Source organism: Abramis brama, assembly GCF_963993115.1.
Source record: "Abramis brama genome assembly, chromosome: 5".
Lineage (NCBI taxonomy): Eukaryota > Metazoa > Chordata > Actinopteri > Cypriniformes > Leuciscidae > Abramis > Abramis brama.
The window spans coordinates 19,992,718-20,007,328 of NC_139967.1; the positions used below are offsets into that span (position 1 = coordinate 19,992,718).

The 14,611-nt window shown below is 39.3% G+C and overlaps 1 protein-coding gene across 1 annotated transcript; it reads right to left on the minus strand.

Annotated features, from left to right (window-relative positions):
• Nucleotides 1-690: 690 nt before the first annotated feature.
• On the minus strand, nt 691-6,188 carry cabp7b (calcium binding protein 7b). Its single transcript, XM_084113228.1, has 5 exons — nt 5,147-6,188; nt 3,794-3,937; nt 3,300-3,412; nt 2,743-2,890; nt 691-1,463 (listed from the first exon to the last, which is right to left on the minus strand). The coding sequence occupies exons 1-5, from the start codon at nt 5,253-5,255 to the stop codon at nt 1,336-1,338; spliced, it is 642 nt and encodes a 213-aa protein (XP_083969354.1). The 5' UTR covers nt 5,256-6,188; the 3' UTR covers nt 691-1,335.
• Nucleotides 6,189-14,611: the final 8,423 nt, after the last annotated feature.

Here is a 14,611-nt window from a genome sequence, read left to right on the forward strand (position 1 = left end):
TACATTATTTTTAAAAAGTTGTATTTGTTAGCATTAGTTAATGCACAGTGAACTAAAATGAACAAACATTGAATGACTGTATTTTTATTAACCACCATTAACAAAGATTAATACTGTAATAAATGTATTGCTCGTTGTTAGTTCATGTTATTTAATACATTAATCAATATTAACAAATGAAACCTTATTGTAAAGTGTTAGGTTAGAAGTAAATGATGTGAGAAAGTTAATGGCGTGATTTATAAATTAAGAATTTAACATCATACAGATTACAACACCCCAAAACAATGAAAACCACACATCGTTGAAGAAAATAATGATAATATTGATACAGACTAATAATTTACTGACAACACTGATGTTATCAAAATGCTAGGAAACATTTCATGCAAATATGTAATCATATGTATTAACACCCAGAACAGTTATATTGCAGGATATCGACAAAAACATTTAGCCTTGTGTGGCACACTATCTGAATAGTCTGTAATATTCAGGCAAAATTAATAAAAGATCTGTCAACAAACAATCCTGAGGGTCAAGACTGGAAGAAATACTGTTTTTGCAAGTTAACAATAGACAATTGCACAGGTTAGAATCATAACACTTTGGGTTGTCACCAAATGTACACTCTATTTTCCATCACAGTTTATTACTGGTAAATTTCTAGTACATTCATTTTCTTTTTTTAATTGCTCTGAGCCTAATTACTCTTGGTGACATAGACAAATATTATTTCATCTGTCATTTCTTTCTGTATAAACAAATATCCCAAAAGGTGAAACCGATGGTGTTTGGGACCATGTTTGTAAAATAAATCTACTGTATCTAAAACTATGTACCATACATGATCCGCTGACACAACGTTGTTACAAATTGTGGAAATATTTGTGTCAATGTCATAATGTCATGTTATATAATGACTCTGACACAGTGTTAATATAAAGTGGATTACAACTATACAATATAATATAATATTTTAAGTATGATGTGCTACATTATAATAGATGTCTACTTTGTAACATAATCCAAGGAAACATGTAATATTTTATAGGACAATGATCATTACTAATTGCTCCTGTTTTGTTTCTACACAATAATGACCATGACACTTTTAAACTAGATTGTTTTGGGCTAATCCTTTTTTTTTTTTTTTTTTTTTTTTGCCTGTCCAACAACAGTCTGTCTTTACCTTGAGTTTATAGTAGACTGAAAGTGCAGCCTTTGGTGTTTCTGTAAAACTGTGATCATTACAAACTAGTTACATTTGGACTTTTTTGCATTTTTACCTTGTTTCCTTTCATCAGTCATTTGTTGTCTTAGAAACAGATCTGTTCATTTCATTCCTCTTCGAAGCATCTGATTGGCTGCGATGAGCATGACGCTGATGATAAATGCAATGGCGAAGGCACAAATCAAGCTCTTGCGCACACAGGTGTGCTTGACTTGTTGCATGGGACTTGCTTTGAGGACAAGTTGAAGAAAAATAGAAGAGAAAAGATTATTATAGATGGATTTTTTTCAACAGATATATATTTATAAAACATCGGTACTTGAATCTGATTGGTGATATAGTCCAACAACTCTAGGACTTTTATCTGTTTGTATCACTCCACTTAAAGTAGACTTTTCAGTGCCTCTTTCTGTAGGTTACATAGTTTCACCAGTAGGTGGCGGCAAGTGAATGTCTTTATAAGTGAGTCGATGAATCTGTCGCTGCGTCTGAAATCACATACTGTATTGTAGCTACTACATTTGGTTTGAAACTTTTTTCATGACCATTAAATAAGTATGTTCTATATAGAATGAATATGGGTAGGATGAATGAAATTCAGACGTACTACATCTGCGAATCCTCTCCAGTGGCCTCACGGGATAGTAAAGTGTTTATCAAATGCGCACTTCAGAATCTTGGTGGAAGTAGTAGGTCATCCGGGTAATTTTCACCTACTTTTTTGAATAATATGTGTTTGGACATTCTAGTATGCTAATCTGAATTCAGCCCCTGTCTTAATGAGTGAGTCATTGAATCATTCATTCAACAAATAAACGCTAGAAACCGAATACAAACTTTACACGAACTTGCAAATCAGAACACTGCCAATATTGTGTTTAAAATGTATGCTTTAACTTGTTGTTTATTAAGCTGTTGTATAAAAGTAATCACACTCGCAATCATACTGTAATTATCTGGCTGCTGTGGCCAACTTTATATTTCTCAACTTTGTCCTCAAGTGGGTTTTAGTTTTTTTGTTGTTGCTATATTTAGATTCAATATGAGTATAAACTTATTACAAAAAGGAATAAAAATTTACCAGTTGCTGGTATTCAGTAAAAAATGATTTTCTACCAAAGAGTATGAGGTGTGCAAGTTCTCAATTGCAGATACACTCAAGTTCATTTGCAGATCCACTCCCCACTGTCCTGTTTCAAACAGATTTATGAGCTCCTTTATTTCCCCAGGACTACCAACAGCATATATTTCAGCTAAAAATAGACCGTTTTTTTCTACACTACAGCAATGGCCTCAGTGTCTTGGGTTTTTAATGGAGTTGACAGACAATTTTGATTGACATGATAATGCCCAGACACTTCATAATGAAACGGATGCGTGGGCACACACAGTGAGCGCATATGGTAGAGGCAAACAGGTCAAGGTCAATGTACCATGTTTGTCACAATTTTCTTATGTTTTTCTTTTCTTTCTTTTTTTCTGAGAATTGTTAATGTATGAATACTTACTGTCAATGTCTACTTGGCACTCGGGGCTGTTTAAGTGACTCTCCTCTGTCATTATAATGTTCTCAATGTCTTTCATAGTCAAATGGTCACAGAAGGTGTCATACAGGAGTCTCTTCAGCTCATCCACAGTCAGCTTTTGCATGTCACACTAATGACAAAAGGAAAAAGAAGAGTAAAAGTGACCTTTTCATTAAAGGAACAATGTTCAGAATTCTGAATGTTCCTGTAAATGATTATATAACTACTATAAATGATCAGCAGGCTAATGCACAGATGAGTTATACTAAATAGCACATTTAAGAGAATATTGCCTTTTAATGGACTGAAGCAGCACTTTCAACATTAATTTTAATTCAGTGATATTACTACCAAAGGAATGTCAGCAAGTTAATTGTAGAGTGTGAATAATATATGAATAATCTTCTTTTCCACCTGTAATCACAGGGAGTCACAGGACAATGGGACAAAGTAAAGCTGAAGCCAGACAGAACTAATCATTGAGAGTGACTATATATGGGGGGAAATAATTGAGATTATTTCAAAGAAAACCTCCACACCTTCCAGAATATGGAGTCAAACTCGGCTCCGTGGAACCTGTCAGGCATACCAGCTGAAGACAGTTTTGGTCCGAGAAGTGCTACGAACTCTTCAAAGTCAACCTGACCATCACCTGCAAAATAAAAGATACGAAACACACGGACCAGCTTCACTGTTACCTTTTCTTGTGGGAGATCGTAATCTTACGCTGATCCAGCAGAACAGCCAGACTCTAATCTTTGAGTCGTTATCAGAACCATCAGGCCTTTGTTCAATGATTCACAATAACCATTACAATATTGAATTGTTTTGCTCTTGCAGTTGTGTTATATTGAATTTGCAATTCCACCATACCTCTCTGATAAATGTTCCCATAACAGTGCATAGATCTAATCAGAACAAGACGAATTAATAGTGATCCAGAGAATATCACATGATTTAGTTAAGAATGTTGTGCTGAAATGTGCAGAGCTTGTGTGGCCAAAACATGAAATGTTTGTGAGGGCTGATATACCATCCATGTCCAGTCTTTGAATGATCACCTCCAGCTCCACTTCGTTTGGCATGTAACCAAGAGACCGCATGGCCACTCCCAGCTCCTGTTTGGAGATGAATCCATTCCCATCGCGGTCAAACACCTTAAAGGCTTCACGGATCTCTGCAGATGCGCAAGATACAATGCCACGTCACAACATACAATGCCGTAAACTTTTCTAATGATTCTAATATTAACGTTAACATTAACTATATCAGTATGTCTGATTGGAAAGTTGAACCACTTTCTGATTTCCTCCGAATTAATTACAGGGGAAAGAATTGGATAAATAAGTGCTATGAGTGAGTGTCCTTTAAATATCAGGAGATAATCAAATAAAACATTAATAACTGTAATTAAAAGTCATTAATAATAGTCACAAGTAAAAAAAAATAATTCTGAAAATATTTTCATTTGACAAGCCATATTTTCATTTGCCATGACATCCACATAGTTATAGATAAAATCCATTATAGATAAAATGTCTGTTAACATATTAAATAATTGGAACACTTTTTGGTGTAAAACAAACTATATTTGTTCAGCTAACATGGTGTAAAAATAATCTATATATGGATACAATGGACTACAATATAGCTAAAGCAGACATGAGATTACATGTGGTATCTGATTTCATATTCTAAAACAAAAAGAAAATGCTTTAAAGAAATTCCCCATATCACTATATATAATTAAGGAAAAATGAAGAGACAGTCCTTTATCTCTCAGGAACTGAATGAGTGTCAGTTAGGTCTGTGTATCACATGCATGCACATATTGGAAGGCTGTACACGGAAAAAATATGTATAAAATCACACAAAATGTGTTTTCTTGAAGACACTTGATTAGACAGAAGTGAATGGTTTGTTAAATAGTTTACATTGATCTTATATGATGTGAGCATCTCTCAAAATGATTAGCAATTTGTCATTTATTAAATGTGACTTTGTCAAAAGATTCAGTATTATTTGTAAATGTTGAATGTCATACAAGTGTTAAAATACTACAGTCATTTGCGACATTTCTATTTAGATATGAACGCCCACCTTCACCCCTTCATATTGCAAGCTTTGAACTCCATGTGATGGCGTTTGTTCATACGTTCATTTCAAAGCCAGCATAATCCAAATGAAAATATGCACAATTCGTAGTAGCCTATACATGAATAAAATAAAATAAATCAGTAGTGTGAAGGACAAAAACAAGCACTTTCTATATTGTGGACAGTAGAGGCTGCCACAGGGCGCTCTCCATGGTGCTGAAACCCACATTCACAAAGTACTATCCCCACAGATAACGTCTCCGTTCAACTTAAAATGAAATATCACTTACCCTCCACTTCATCCTCGGGGAGGCTGACAGGAGCCCTGTAGGATAGGATATCTGGAATAGAGCAAAGTCCCCTGTACATGAACCTGGAAGTCACAGCACGCACGGGCATTTCTGCGAGGACAAACCAACGCTTGTATCCTGATCTTCATAAAGCACCTGTAGTTCGGCCACTGCAACTTTACCACAGAGCGCTTTTTGGAAGCTCAAAGCCAACAATCACAACGCGTGTCTGATTCATCTTCATCCTGTCTTATTGTGGCCCAGGTGCGATTAGTCACTCTGCACATTCATGCAGAAATGATCATTCATTCGATCGATTGCGGATTGCATTGCATCAGGTGCAAAAACTATTGCCATATGATTTCACCAAACATTCAAGTATTGCCATTCAGACGGAGCTTGTATGGTACAGATACGCGTATATTGCAGGAAATGTCCCCCTTGTTCTGTACATCTTCAACTGGGTTTGAAGGATAAACGTAGAGATTCCCAACGCCTGTTCAAACACAACGTGCTGTCGTTTCTCCTTGAGATTACGGTGGCTCCATTAGCTTATATTAACCGGGTATAAATCTACACGATGTACACAGGAACCTCCGTTCGAGTGCAAAAAAACCCCCGAATTGTGTCACATTATACTAATGCGCATTACCTCCTGGGCATCACCGCCTCCCTCACGCGCTTGATGCAATCCTACAGGTAGTCGAACGGTCTCGAGTTATACAAATCAGAATATGCTGAAGAATTCCAATCACCGAGATTTCTAACATTCTAATCATTTTTGTCCATTTGTCCAAAATGTGGCATGTTCTTAAATAAATGACAAAGCACACGACAAAAGGGATCCTCCATTACAGAATGACAAATAACGTGTTGATTTACTACTAGAAATTACTGATGGCAGTTGATTTGCGGAAGCTCGAGATGCTAAACAAAAATCCAAGAAATCTCTGCGCAGATGTGTCCTCGGTGAGGTCTGATCCACGAATGCGCGAGCACCTGGTGCATAATGTCCCTTCAGCCAAAGTCACTCGCCCACTCTATATGCGCGCGCTCAAATGCGCTTAAATAACAAAGCCCACTTTCAATCAAACTCTTTCGATTTCCCCAAAAGCTTTTATCTTTATTTTTGTTATTTGTCTGTAACTTATTGAGTGTGTACTGATCTGAAGTTCTAGGGTCGGTGTATATTCAGGGTTTCTACTCTATGCTGTGTATGGGTCTTTATCATTTAATTAAGTATTGTAGGCTAAATACACTTTATAATGAAATGTTACGTGTGCGAGGTGTAATTTATATGAAGAAAAATATTGCTGTTAAAATATTACTGTATTAAAGTATGAAATGGTTCCACTGACTATAGTCTCAACCTCAGTTGCGTGTTTTTAACTAGAGATCGACCAATTTTAGATTTTTAAAACAATGTTTAGATCGATTTTTTTTTGTAACAGATATACCGATACAAATTGTTTGCATGTTTATATGCCTGATAAACGATATACAAAACCGTTATTTATGTATTGTTTTATTTCTGATTTTGACAATTATAACAACAGCACTGAACTGAACAAACTGTTTTATGTAACAGTTTTTAAATACTTTAATTTCTGCAATTTCAATCCCTCCTTACATACAAAACAAAACACACTTCTACATCAATAAATAGAGTCTGAAAGAGTGCAAAAAAATATTTAGTGCAATGTCACTAAAGTGTCTTTTTTAAAATAAAATCTTTGATAAGGTAAACAAACACGACTGTATGCATTTTAAAACGTGGTAGGTAAAAATGTGTGTCTGTTTTGGCTTTCCATGGTCCAAATCACACTGCATACAGGTGAGTATAGCCTATTATTTTATCGTCTCAGCGGGTTTGTTAAGCTTTGTTAAGATTATATTTGCATCTGGATGAATCAAGGTCAACAAAGTTTAGTCTTCAATAAACGTAATTAGCTTTACCTCTTAGGCAGCATAAAGGACCAGAAGTTAACTATAAAAATGATTAAAATGTGGCTAGCAATGAATGATTTCAATTGAGGAAAAATTAGGCCCATTCTTAACGCTTCCCTTGACAAGTGGTGTATTTCTTTGAACTGCTCAAGAAAGTCAGATATTATTAGAAGACGTGTGTTTGTATTATCACTTTAAATCCAGCATTTTAAATAAAGAGAAATGCTGCACAAGTACTCGTTTCTTTGTGTACTGTATATGAAGGTTGTTTTGCATGTGTTGAGGGCAGGCAGCAGCTCATTATTCTGGTTCAGAATGTGCCTCCCTGTCTAGGCTTTCAGCTTGTGGTGTTGAACTGTTTGACAGCTTGTCTCAGCACTGGTTTCTCTCTACTGCACATGAATCTTTCCCAATGTCTCTCAAATGTACATCTGACAACTGCCATCATTAAGTCTGCAGTTAGCATGCATTTGAATATGGTGGAGAAGTTTTACTCCATTTTTTCTTTCCTGCCCAAACATTAAGGCTCTAACTTAGAAACTTGGCATTTAGTAGTCTCTGTTTTAATCCCCTTTGTTTTGCCTTGTTACATGCCTTGGTCAAGGGCACAATATCAGTGGGATTACTGATGTTGGCTGGTCTCTAAAGTTGGAGAAAACAAAGCGTTCTAAGTTTCATAAACAGCTCTCCTCTTCACTCCTAGTAGAGATGCATGTATTGATTTGGTTTAATTGCCTGTGACGTGGTTTGTTTTTTAATTCATAGCCTCTTTGAAATCTCCTAAGCTCTTTCAGCCTATAGTTTTTTTTTAGTCTTTCTAAAACTATCCAATACTATAGCTAACTGGATCAGGCGACTGGACTGATAGAATCTGTTCTGATGCTTTGTGCTCTTGCACAGTTTCTTTTGAGTGTTATAAAATATCTGCTCATGTCTTTGTCTTTGACTTGTTAACAATTTTGCTTGCATCAGACAAAAACATCATTGATAAAACAAAGCAGTACCATATTTCACAGCACTGAAAAAATGTAATCTGTTAAACTAACAGAGCAGAGAGAGATCAAAACCTCATAAATGCAACCTGTATTGCATTGTAACCGTTTACTGTCCCAAACGCTATTGGGAATATTGATTGCCTCTGTAATTGCCTAGAGAGGCATTTACATGGATGACTGTTCATTGGCACTTTTTGTTTTTTTTAAATAGAAATCCTCATGTGTCCAGAATATAATCAGTTTATCAAGAGAGAAAATAACGTGGGGTCTATTAAGCAGAATGTGTCTATAGTTTATGATAAAACTGGACTAATTGTCACTTGCATGGTAATACATGTGATGTATATTTTCATATAAACTTATTTTTTATATATTCTGAACAAATACATTTTCCCATCACCTTCAGAGAAATATTATGTCATGGCATTATATGTCATGATCTGCCACAAGAGTGCAAACGTATTTTTTTTTGTCTCTGCTTGTACCTCCTATTCTGTTCTAATGCCTTTTGTCAACAGAAATATAATGTATTACTCTCTAAATTAAATTTCCTAATACAAACGGTTCCACTAAGGCATATTTGCTTGAGATTTATGACTTAGATTGTGTCACGTAGAGGGCAATGATTCATTTCAGCCCAGAAATTATTTGAGTTATATCAAACAAAGGCGACTCAGATAAATTAACCCATTAAAAGAAGCTCAGCGAGTCTTGATAATGTGAAATATGCTCTAATAATTTAAGCATTGTGATTGCTTGACCTGATTCTTCCGGTTTGAGTCTGGTGAGTAGGGTCTCTGAAATAAATGCACAATTATATATTAAACCCGCTTTATGAACACTGTAACTGTTTACATAATTCTTCATCCCACCTCAGTAATATGAATAATAAGGTCATTTAAATTTTCCTAAATATGCAGATATCACTCAGGAAGTGAGTTGTTTTATTTAAGAATATATTTAGCATAAGATTCCTGGTGAATGCATAAACCTTTCTAATAATGTGCTCAGCTAAAGATATTTATGCCTCTCAGGAGAGCAGAACTATGACATAATGCAAATAAGTCTCCAATCAGTCACAGCATGAAATCAGTCTGACATATTGAAATAAGACATATTCATCATGTCGCCTTATCTTCGGGATATTTATGAATGTTGCTGACTATCACTCTCATTTTATTCTTTCAGTAAATAATAATAATAAAAAAAGTATAAATAATACATTTCAATAAGGTAAGCAGTGTTTATATGTTTATTTATTTTTTTGAGCAACAAAAACATGTTGTAGCTCTATATGTAAATGCATAAAACACTTTGAAATCATTTCTCCCCCAGCCTCTCCATTCTAAATACTCATGACACTGTTGGCTGGACTAATCTCAACCTCAAGAGGACTTTCTCTATGGGGTTTTCACTATTAACTGCCTGCAGTCTTTATTGGAGACAACATCAAGTAAACCATAAGAAGATTGTGTTGGTTGGTGAAATTGTTTCTGCCATCATTATGAGCACTGCTGCTTTATTGCAGTTTTCACAGCTTGGATGTTGTCCTTGAATGTCCTTGTTTACTGTCGGCTCTGTGTTTTGCTCACATGAGTTCTGAGGTCCTACAGAACCCCCACAGTCTGTAAATGTCCTCATGATGCAATTAGAACATTTCAACTGTTATCATCATTTATTTAGAGTTGCTCTAGAATGGTGGCGCTGGTGTACAGTTTCTCATCAAGCTGATCAGATAAGATTGGCCTTGACTTTGATTCAGCCTCATATAATCTCTTTACACATCTGGTGTAACCACTCACTGCTGGCATCGTTATTTTACTTCATTATAGTGTTCTCTCATTTACACGTGGAAGGGGGCAACTAACCTTTAACTAACCTTATTTAGCTTGATAGAAAACATGCACCTCAGGTATCATGCTTTACATTTCTAGTGATTTAGCAATGAATCAAACTTGAATTGACTCACTAATGTTAAATGACAGAACAAAGCCTCTAATATAATGTGCCGCCAACGATTGGTAAATTAGCAGTTTGTTGTTAACTAAATGTATTGTGGTATTTTGGTTGGAAATTAAACTTGCAGCATTTTTATAATTAAATACTGTAGATGCAATGATTTTACACAATTTTAAATAGTAAATGTAATGTTTTGCAAAATGTGGCATTGATTGTAAAAGTAATCAAGCATTTATGTGTAAGATAAAGTCACAAGAGATGAGGATGCTTAAAACTGCTACTGCTTAAGCGATCTGTTGTTTATAGAGTGAAGACTCATTTACTCAGTGTGGCATTGGTGATGTATGGCACGCTGTCCTCCACAAATGAATCACATCAAAGCAATTCTCTCCTCCTGCTCTCCATGGTGTCCTATCAGGACGGCGTGAAATGCATGCCCTAAAAGTCCTGTGTCCCTCAGTTCAATTAATGTTGGATGAGAGCTGTACCAGCCGGGGCACAATATGAGGACTGGATTTGTGTGTGTTCTTAAATAATATGAATAAACTGAAAACTTCAAACCATTCGTTGGACATGGCAGAAAATGACCTGTAAACATTCAAGGCCAAAAGACTGTGGATGATCTGAATCACACAATAATTGTATCAGCCTCCCTCCATTTTGTCGTATCTGTCCTCTAATAGCATTTAAGGGAAGTGGCGCCTTTCCTGGAGTCTGAGGAGAGAGGGATGCCGATCTGGCTCTCATGGAGAGATATCACAAGGAAAGGACAACTGCAGTTTGACCCTATTAGTCAAATCTCTCTGAAGATGCAAATGATCATTTCAAAGCAAAATGTAAAAAAAAAAAAGTGTCATTCTCAAGGTTCTTTACGTGCAGAATTTAGATGGATCCCTTATATATTGATATTCAATTTCATGTCTCAGTATTATTCCTTGTGTTTTTACAAAAAAGCTTGATACATTAAGCAAAGCAGGAATGTCAGTTACAAATATTTATAGGGAGCGAATGGAACGAAGAAAAAAGAAAGAAGAGTAATATAGTTCTCATAACTGCTACTTACTACAAAAGGTCAAAAGTATTCTCTATGGTGACATTAAGCTCAAAGGCCATAAGAGAAACAAGGTCATAACAGATTTCTCAGAAGACCTGCAGCAGAAGCTTGTGTTAGTGATCAAAACTGTAGTTTGTTATTTATAAAATAACAGGTCAAGTAGATAAAAACTAAAACATGTCCAACAAACCTTTCGATCCCTGCCACATGCACGATTGGCCACTGCAACTTCCAGGAGAGCACTGTGAATGGAAATTGTGAGAAAATTAAGCAATGTTGATACTGTAACGTCTCCAGGTAGATGAAGGCAAACACGAAGATACAAATAACAAAGGTTTAATTCTCACAATAGATTCCAACAGGCGAATACACGAAACAGTGTGCGTGCACAAACTGAGTGCTAACTACACAAACAACAACTGGCAACTGAAAGAGTGAAAACCAGGAACTTAAATACACAGAGAAAATGAATGCAAGACAGGTGATGAAGATAATGACTAACTAGACACTGATAAACTAATTAACAAGACACAGGTGATAGAACTGAACTAATGAGGGTAACCAAGGGAAAAGAATGAACTAATAAGACAAGACTAGACAGAACAGATGAAAACAAACTAAAAGTCCATGAAAAATAACTCCCCCCTCCCGCTATTTTTCATGGACTTTTAGTTTGTTTTCATCTGGGGGTGGGCATCCTGGAGTCCGAGACTGGAGGGTGAACAGGAAGACGGACAACGGACTCCAGGATGGCCCAGGTGACCTAGGTAGAGCTGGCTGATGAGGCGGCCATGGCGGAGACGACCCTTCCGGCGGCCATGGCGGAGCAGGAGACCACCCTTCCGGCGGCCATGGCGGAGCAGGAGACCACCCTTCCGGCGGCCATGGCGGAGCAGGAGACCACCCCTCGGGCGGTCCAGGAGGAGCAGGCTGCACAGGGGACCTTGGTGGTGCCGTCCCAGATGGCCCTGGGAACCATGTCGGTGGGGCCTCCACGGTCCCCCCAGAGGACTTATTGCCTCCCCCAAAAAATTTCTTGGGGTAGTTCACAGGATTGGAGGCAGTCTGCTTTGAAGACGGTTCGGGACAGGACGAGACTCGCAGCGAAGGCGATTCTGGGCTGGGGGGGACCAGCGGCGAAGAGGGCTCTGAGCTGGGCGGGACCAGCGGCGAAGAGGGCTCTGAGCTGGGCGGGACCAGCGGAGATGGGAGATCCAAGCCAGGTGGAACCAGCGAGAAGAACTTCTCTGTAGGCGTGACGTTCTCAGTCTCTAGCTCGGGCATGATGCTGTCTGCACTGGCCTCAGCAGATCTTGCGTTGAATGCGGGCTCAGCATAACTGGCGTGGATGTGCAGGGTCGCTAGTGCAGGCGACTGACTCTGGATCAGCTGTGCAGGCGACTGACTCTGGATCAGCTGTGCAGGCGACTGACTCTGGATCAGCTGTGCAGGCGACTGACTCTGGATCAGCTGTGCAGGCGACTGACTCTGGATCAGCTGTGCAGGCGACTGACTCTGGATCAGCTGTGCAGGCGACTGACTCTGGATCAGCTGTGCAGGCGACTGACTCTGGATCAGCTGTGCAGGCGACTGACTCTGGATCAGCTGTGCAGGCGACTGACTCTGGATCAGCTGTGCAGGCGACTGACTCTGGATCAGCTGTGCAGGCGACTGACTCTGGATCAGCTGTGCAGGCGACTGACTCTGGATCAGCTGTGCAGGCGACTGACTCTGGATCAGCTGTGCAGGCGACTGACTCTGGATCAGCTGTGCAGGCGACTGACTCTGGATCAGCTGTGCAGGCGACTGACTCTGGATCAGCTGTGCAGGCGACTGACTCTGGATCAGCTGTGCAGGCGACTGACTCTGGATCAGCTGTGCAGGCGACTGACTCTGGATCAGCTGTGCAGGCGACTGACTCTGGATCAGCTGTGCAGGCGACTGACTCTGGATCAGCTGTGCAGGCGACTGACTCTGGATCAGCTGTGCAGGCGACTGACTCTGGATCAGCTGTGCAGGCGACTGACTCTGGATCAGCTGTGCAGGCGACTGACTCTGGATCAGCTGTGCAGGCGACTGACTCTGGATCAGCTGTGCAGGCGACTGACTCTGGATCAGCTGTGCAGGCGACTGACTCTGGATCAGCTGTGCAGGCGACTGACTCTGGATCAGCTGTGCAGGCGACTGACTCTGGATCAGCTGTGCAGGCGACTGACTCTGGATCAGCTGTGCAGGCGACTGACTCTGGATCAGCTGTGCAGGCGACTGACTCTGGATCAGCTGTGCAGGCGACTGACTCTGGATCAGCTGTGCAGGCGACTGACTCTGGATCAGCTGTGCAGGCGACTGACTCTGGATCAGCTGTGCAGGCGACTGACTCTGGATCAGCTGTGCAGGCGACTGACTCTGGATCAGCTGTGCAGGCGACTGACTCTGGATCAGCTGGAGTAACATACTTGAAGGCCCCCTTGACAGACAGAAGGGCTGGGTCGAACATTTTAGACGACAGATCGGCGCTATTCGACACCAGCTTGCGGGCTCGGGGCCAGATGATCCCAGCGCCTGATCCAGGGCGGTTACGGAGCTTTGGTTTACCGGGCTTGACAGGGCTGACGGGCTGAGTGGGTTTGGCTAGGCTGACATGGTGAATGGACTTGGCAGGGCAGAAGGGAAAAGCGGGCTCAGCTTCACCCACTGTGAAGGGAGACCCACAAAATAGCAAAACAAAATCTATATATTGAGCCAGAGTCCATCTGGGGTCAACGTCAGGCAAATAAAGACTCACGTCCTGATCCAGTCCCATCCAAAAACAATCTTTGAGTTCCCTGTCGTCCAGCGGGGTCAGGTGGCAATAAGCCACAAACTCACCCACATAGTCCTCTATGGGGCAGCCAACCTGGAAGATGGAGCAGAGTTTAGTTACTGGGTCCATGGTGGTCCTATCCTTTTGGACTTACTTTTGGGCCGGTTATTCTGTAACATCTCGAGGTAGATGAAGAAGAAGGCAAACACGAAGATACAAATAACAACAAAGGTTTAATTCTCACAATAGATTCCAACAGGCGAATACATGAAACAGCTGAGTGCTAACTACACAAACAACAACCGGCAACTGAAAGAGTGAAAACCAGGAACTTAAATACACAGAGAAAATGAATGCAAGGCAGGTGATGAAGATAATGACTAACTAGACACTGATAAACTAATTAACAAGACACAGGTGATAGAACTGAACTAATGAGGGTAACCAAGGGAACAGAATGAACTAATAAGACAAGACTAGACAGAACAGATGAAAACAAACTAAAAGTCCATGAAAAACGTGACAGATACAATCCGTCTTTACGCTAAAGGTATTTAAAGCTTCTAAAGCCTTATGTTTTAATACAGTATAATAAAAATGTATTTACTATAGTATATATATATATATATATATATATATATATATATATATATATATATATATACTGTACCTCCAGTCCAAGTACCTCCAGACCCTGTACCTCCAGT

What these genes read in the sequence shown, in the direction of transcription:
- cabp7b (XM_084113228.1), bottom strand. Translation starts at nt 5,255, where the DNA reads ATGCCCGTGCGTGCTGTGACTTCCAGGTTCATGTACAGGGGACTTTGC. An exon ending in TCAAAGACTGGACATGGATG is followed by an intron (nt 3,413 to 3,793) that starts GTATATCAGCCC and finishes TTTATTTTGCAG; the next exon opens with GTGATGGTCAGGTTGACTTT. An exon ending in GTGCCAAGTAGACATTGACA is followed by an intron (nt 1,464 to 2,742) that starts GTAAGTATTCAT and finishes TTGTCCTCAAAG; the next exon opens with CAAGTCCCATGCAACAAGTC.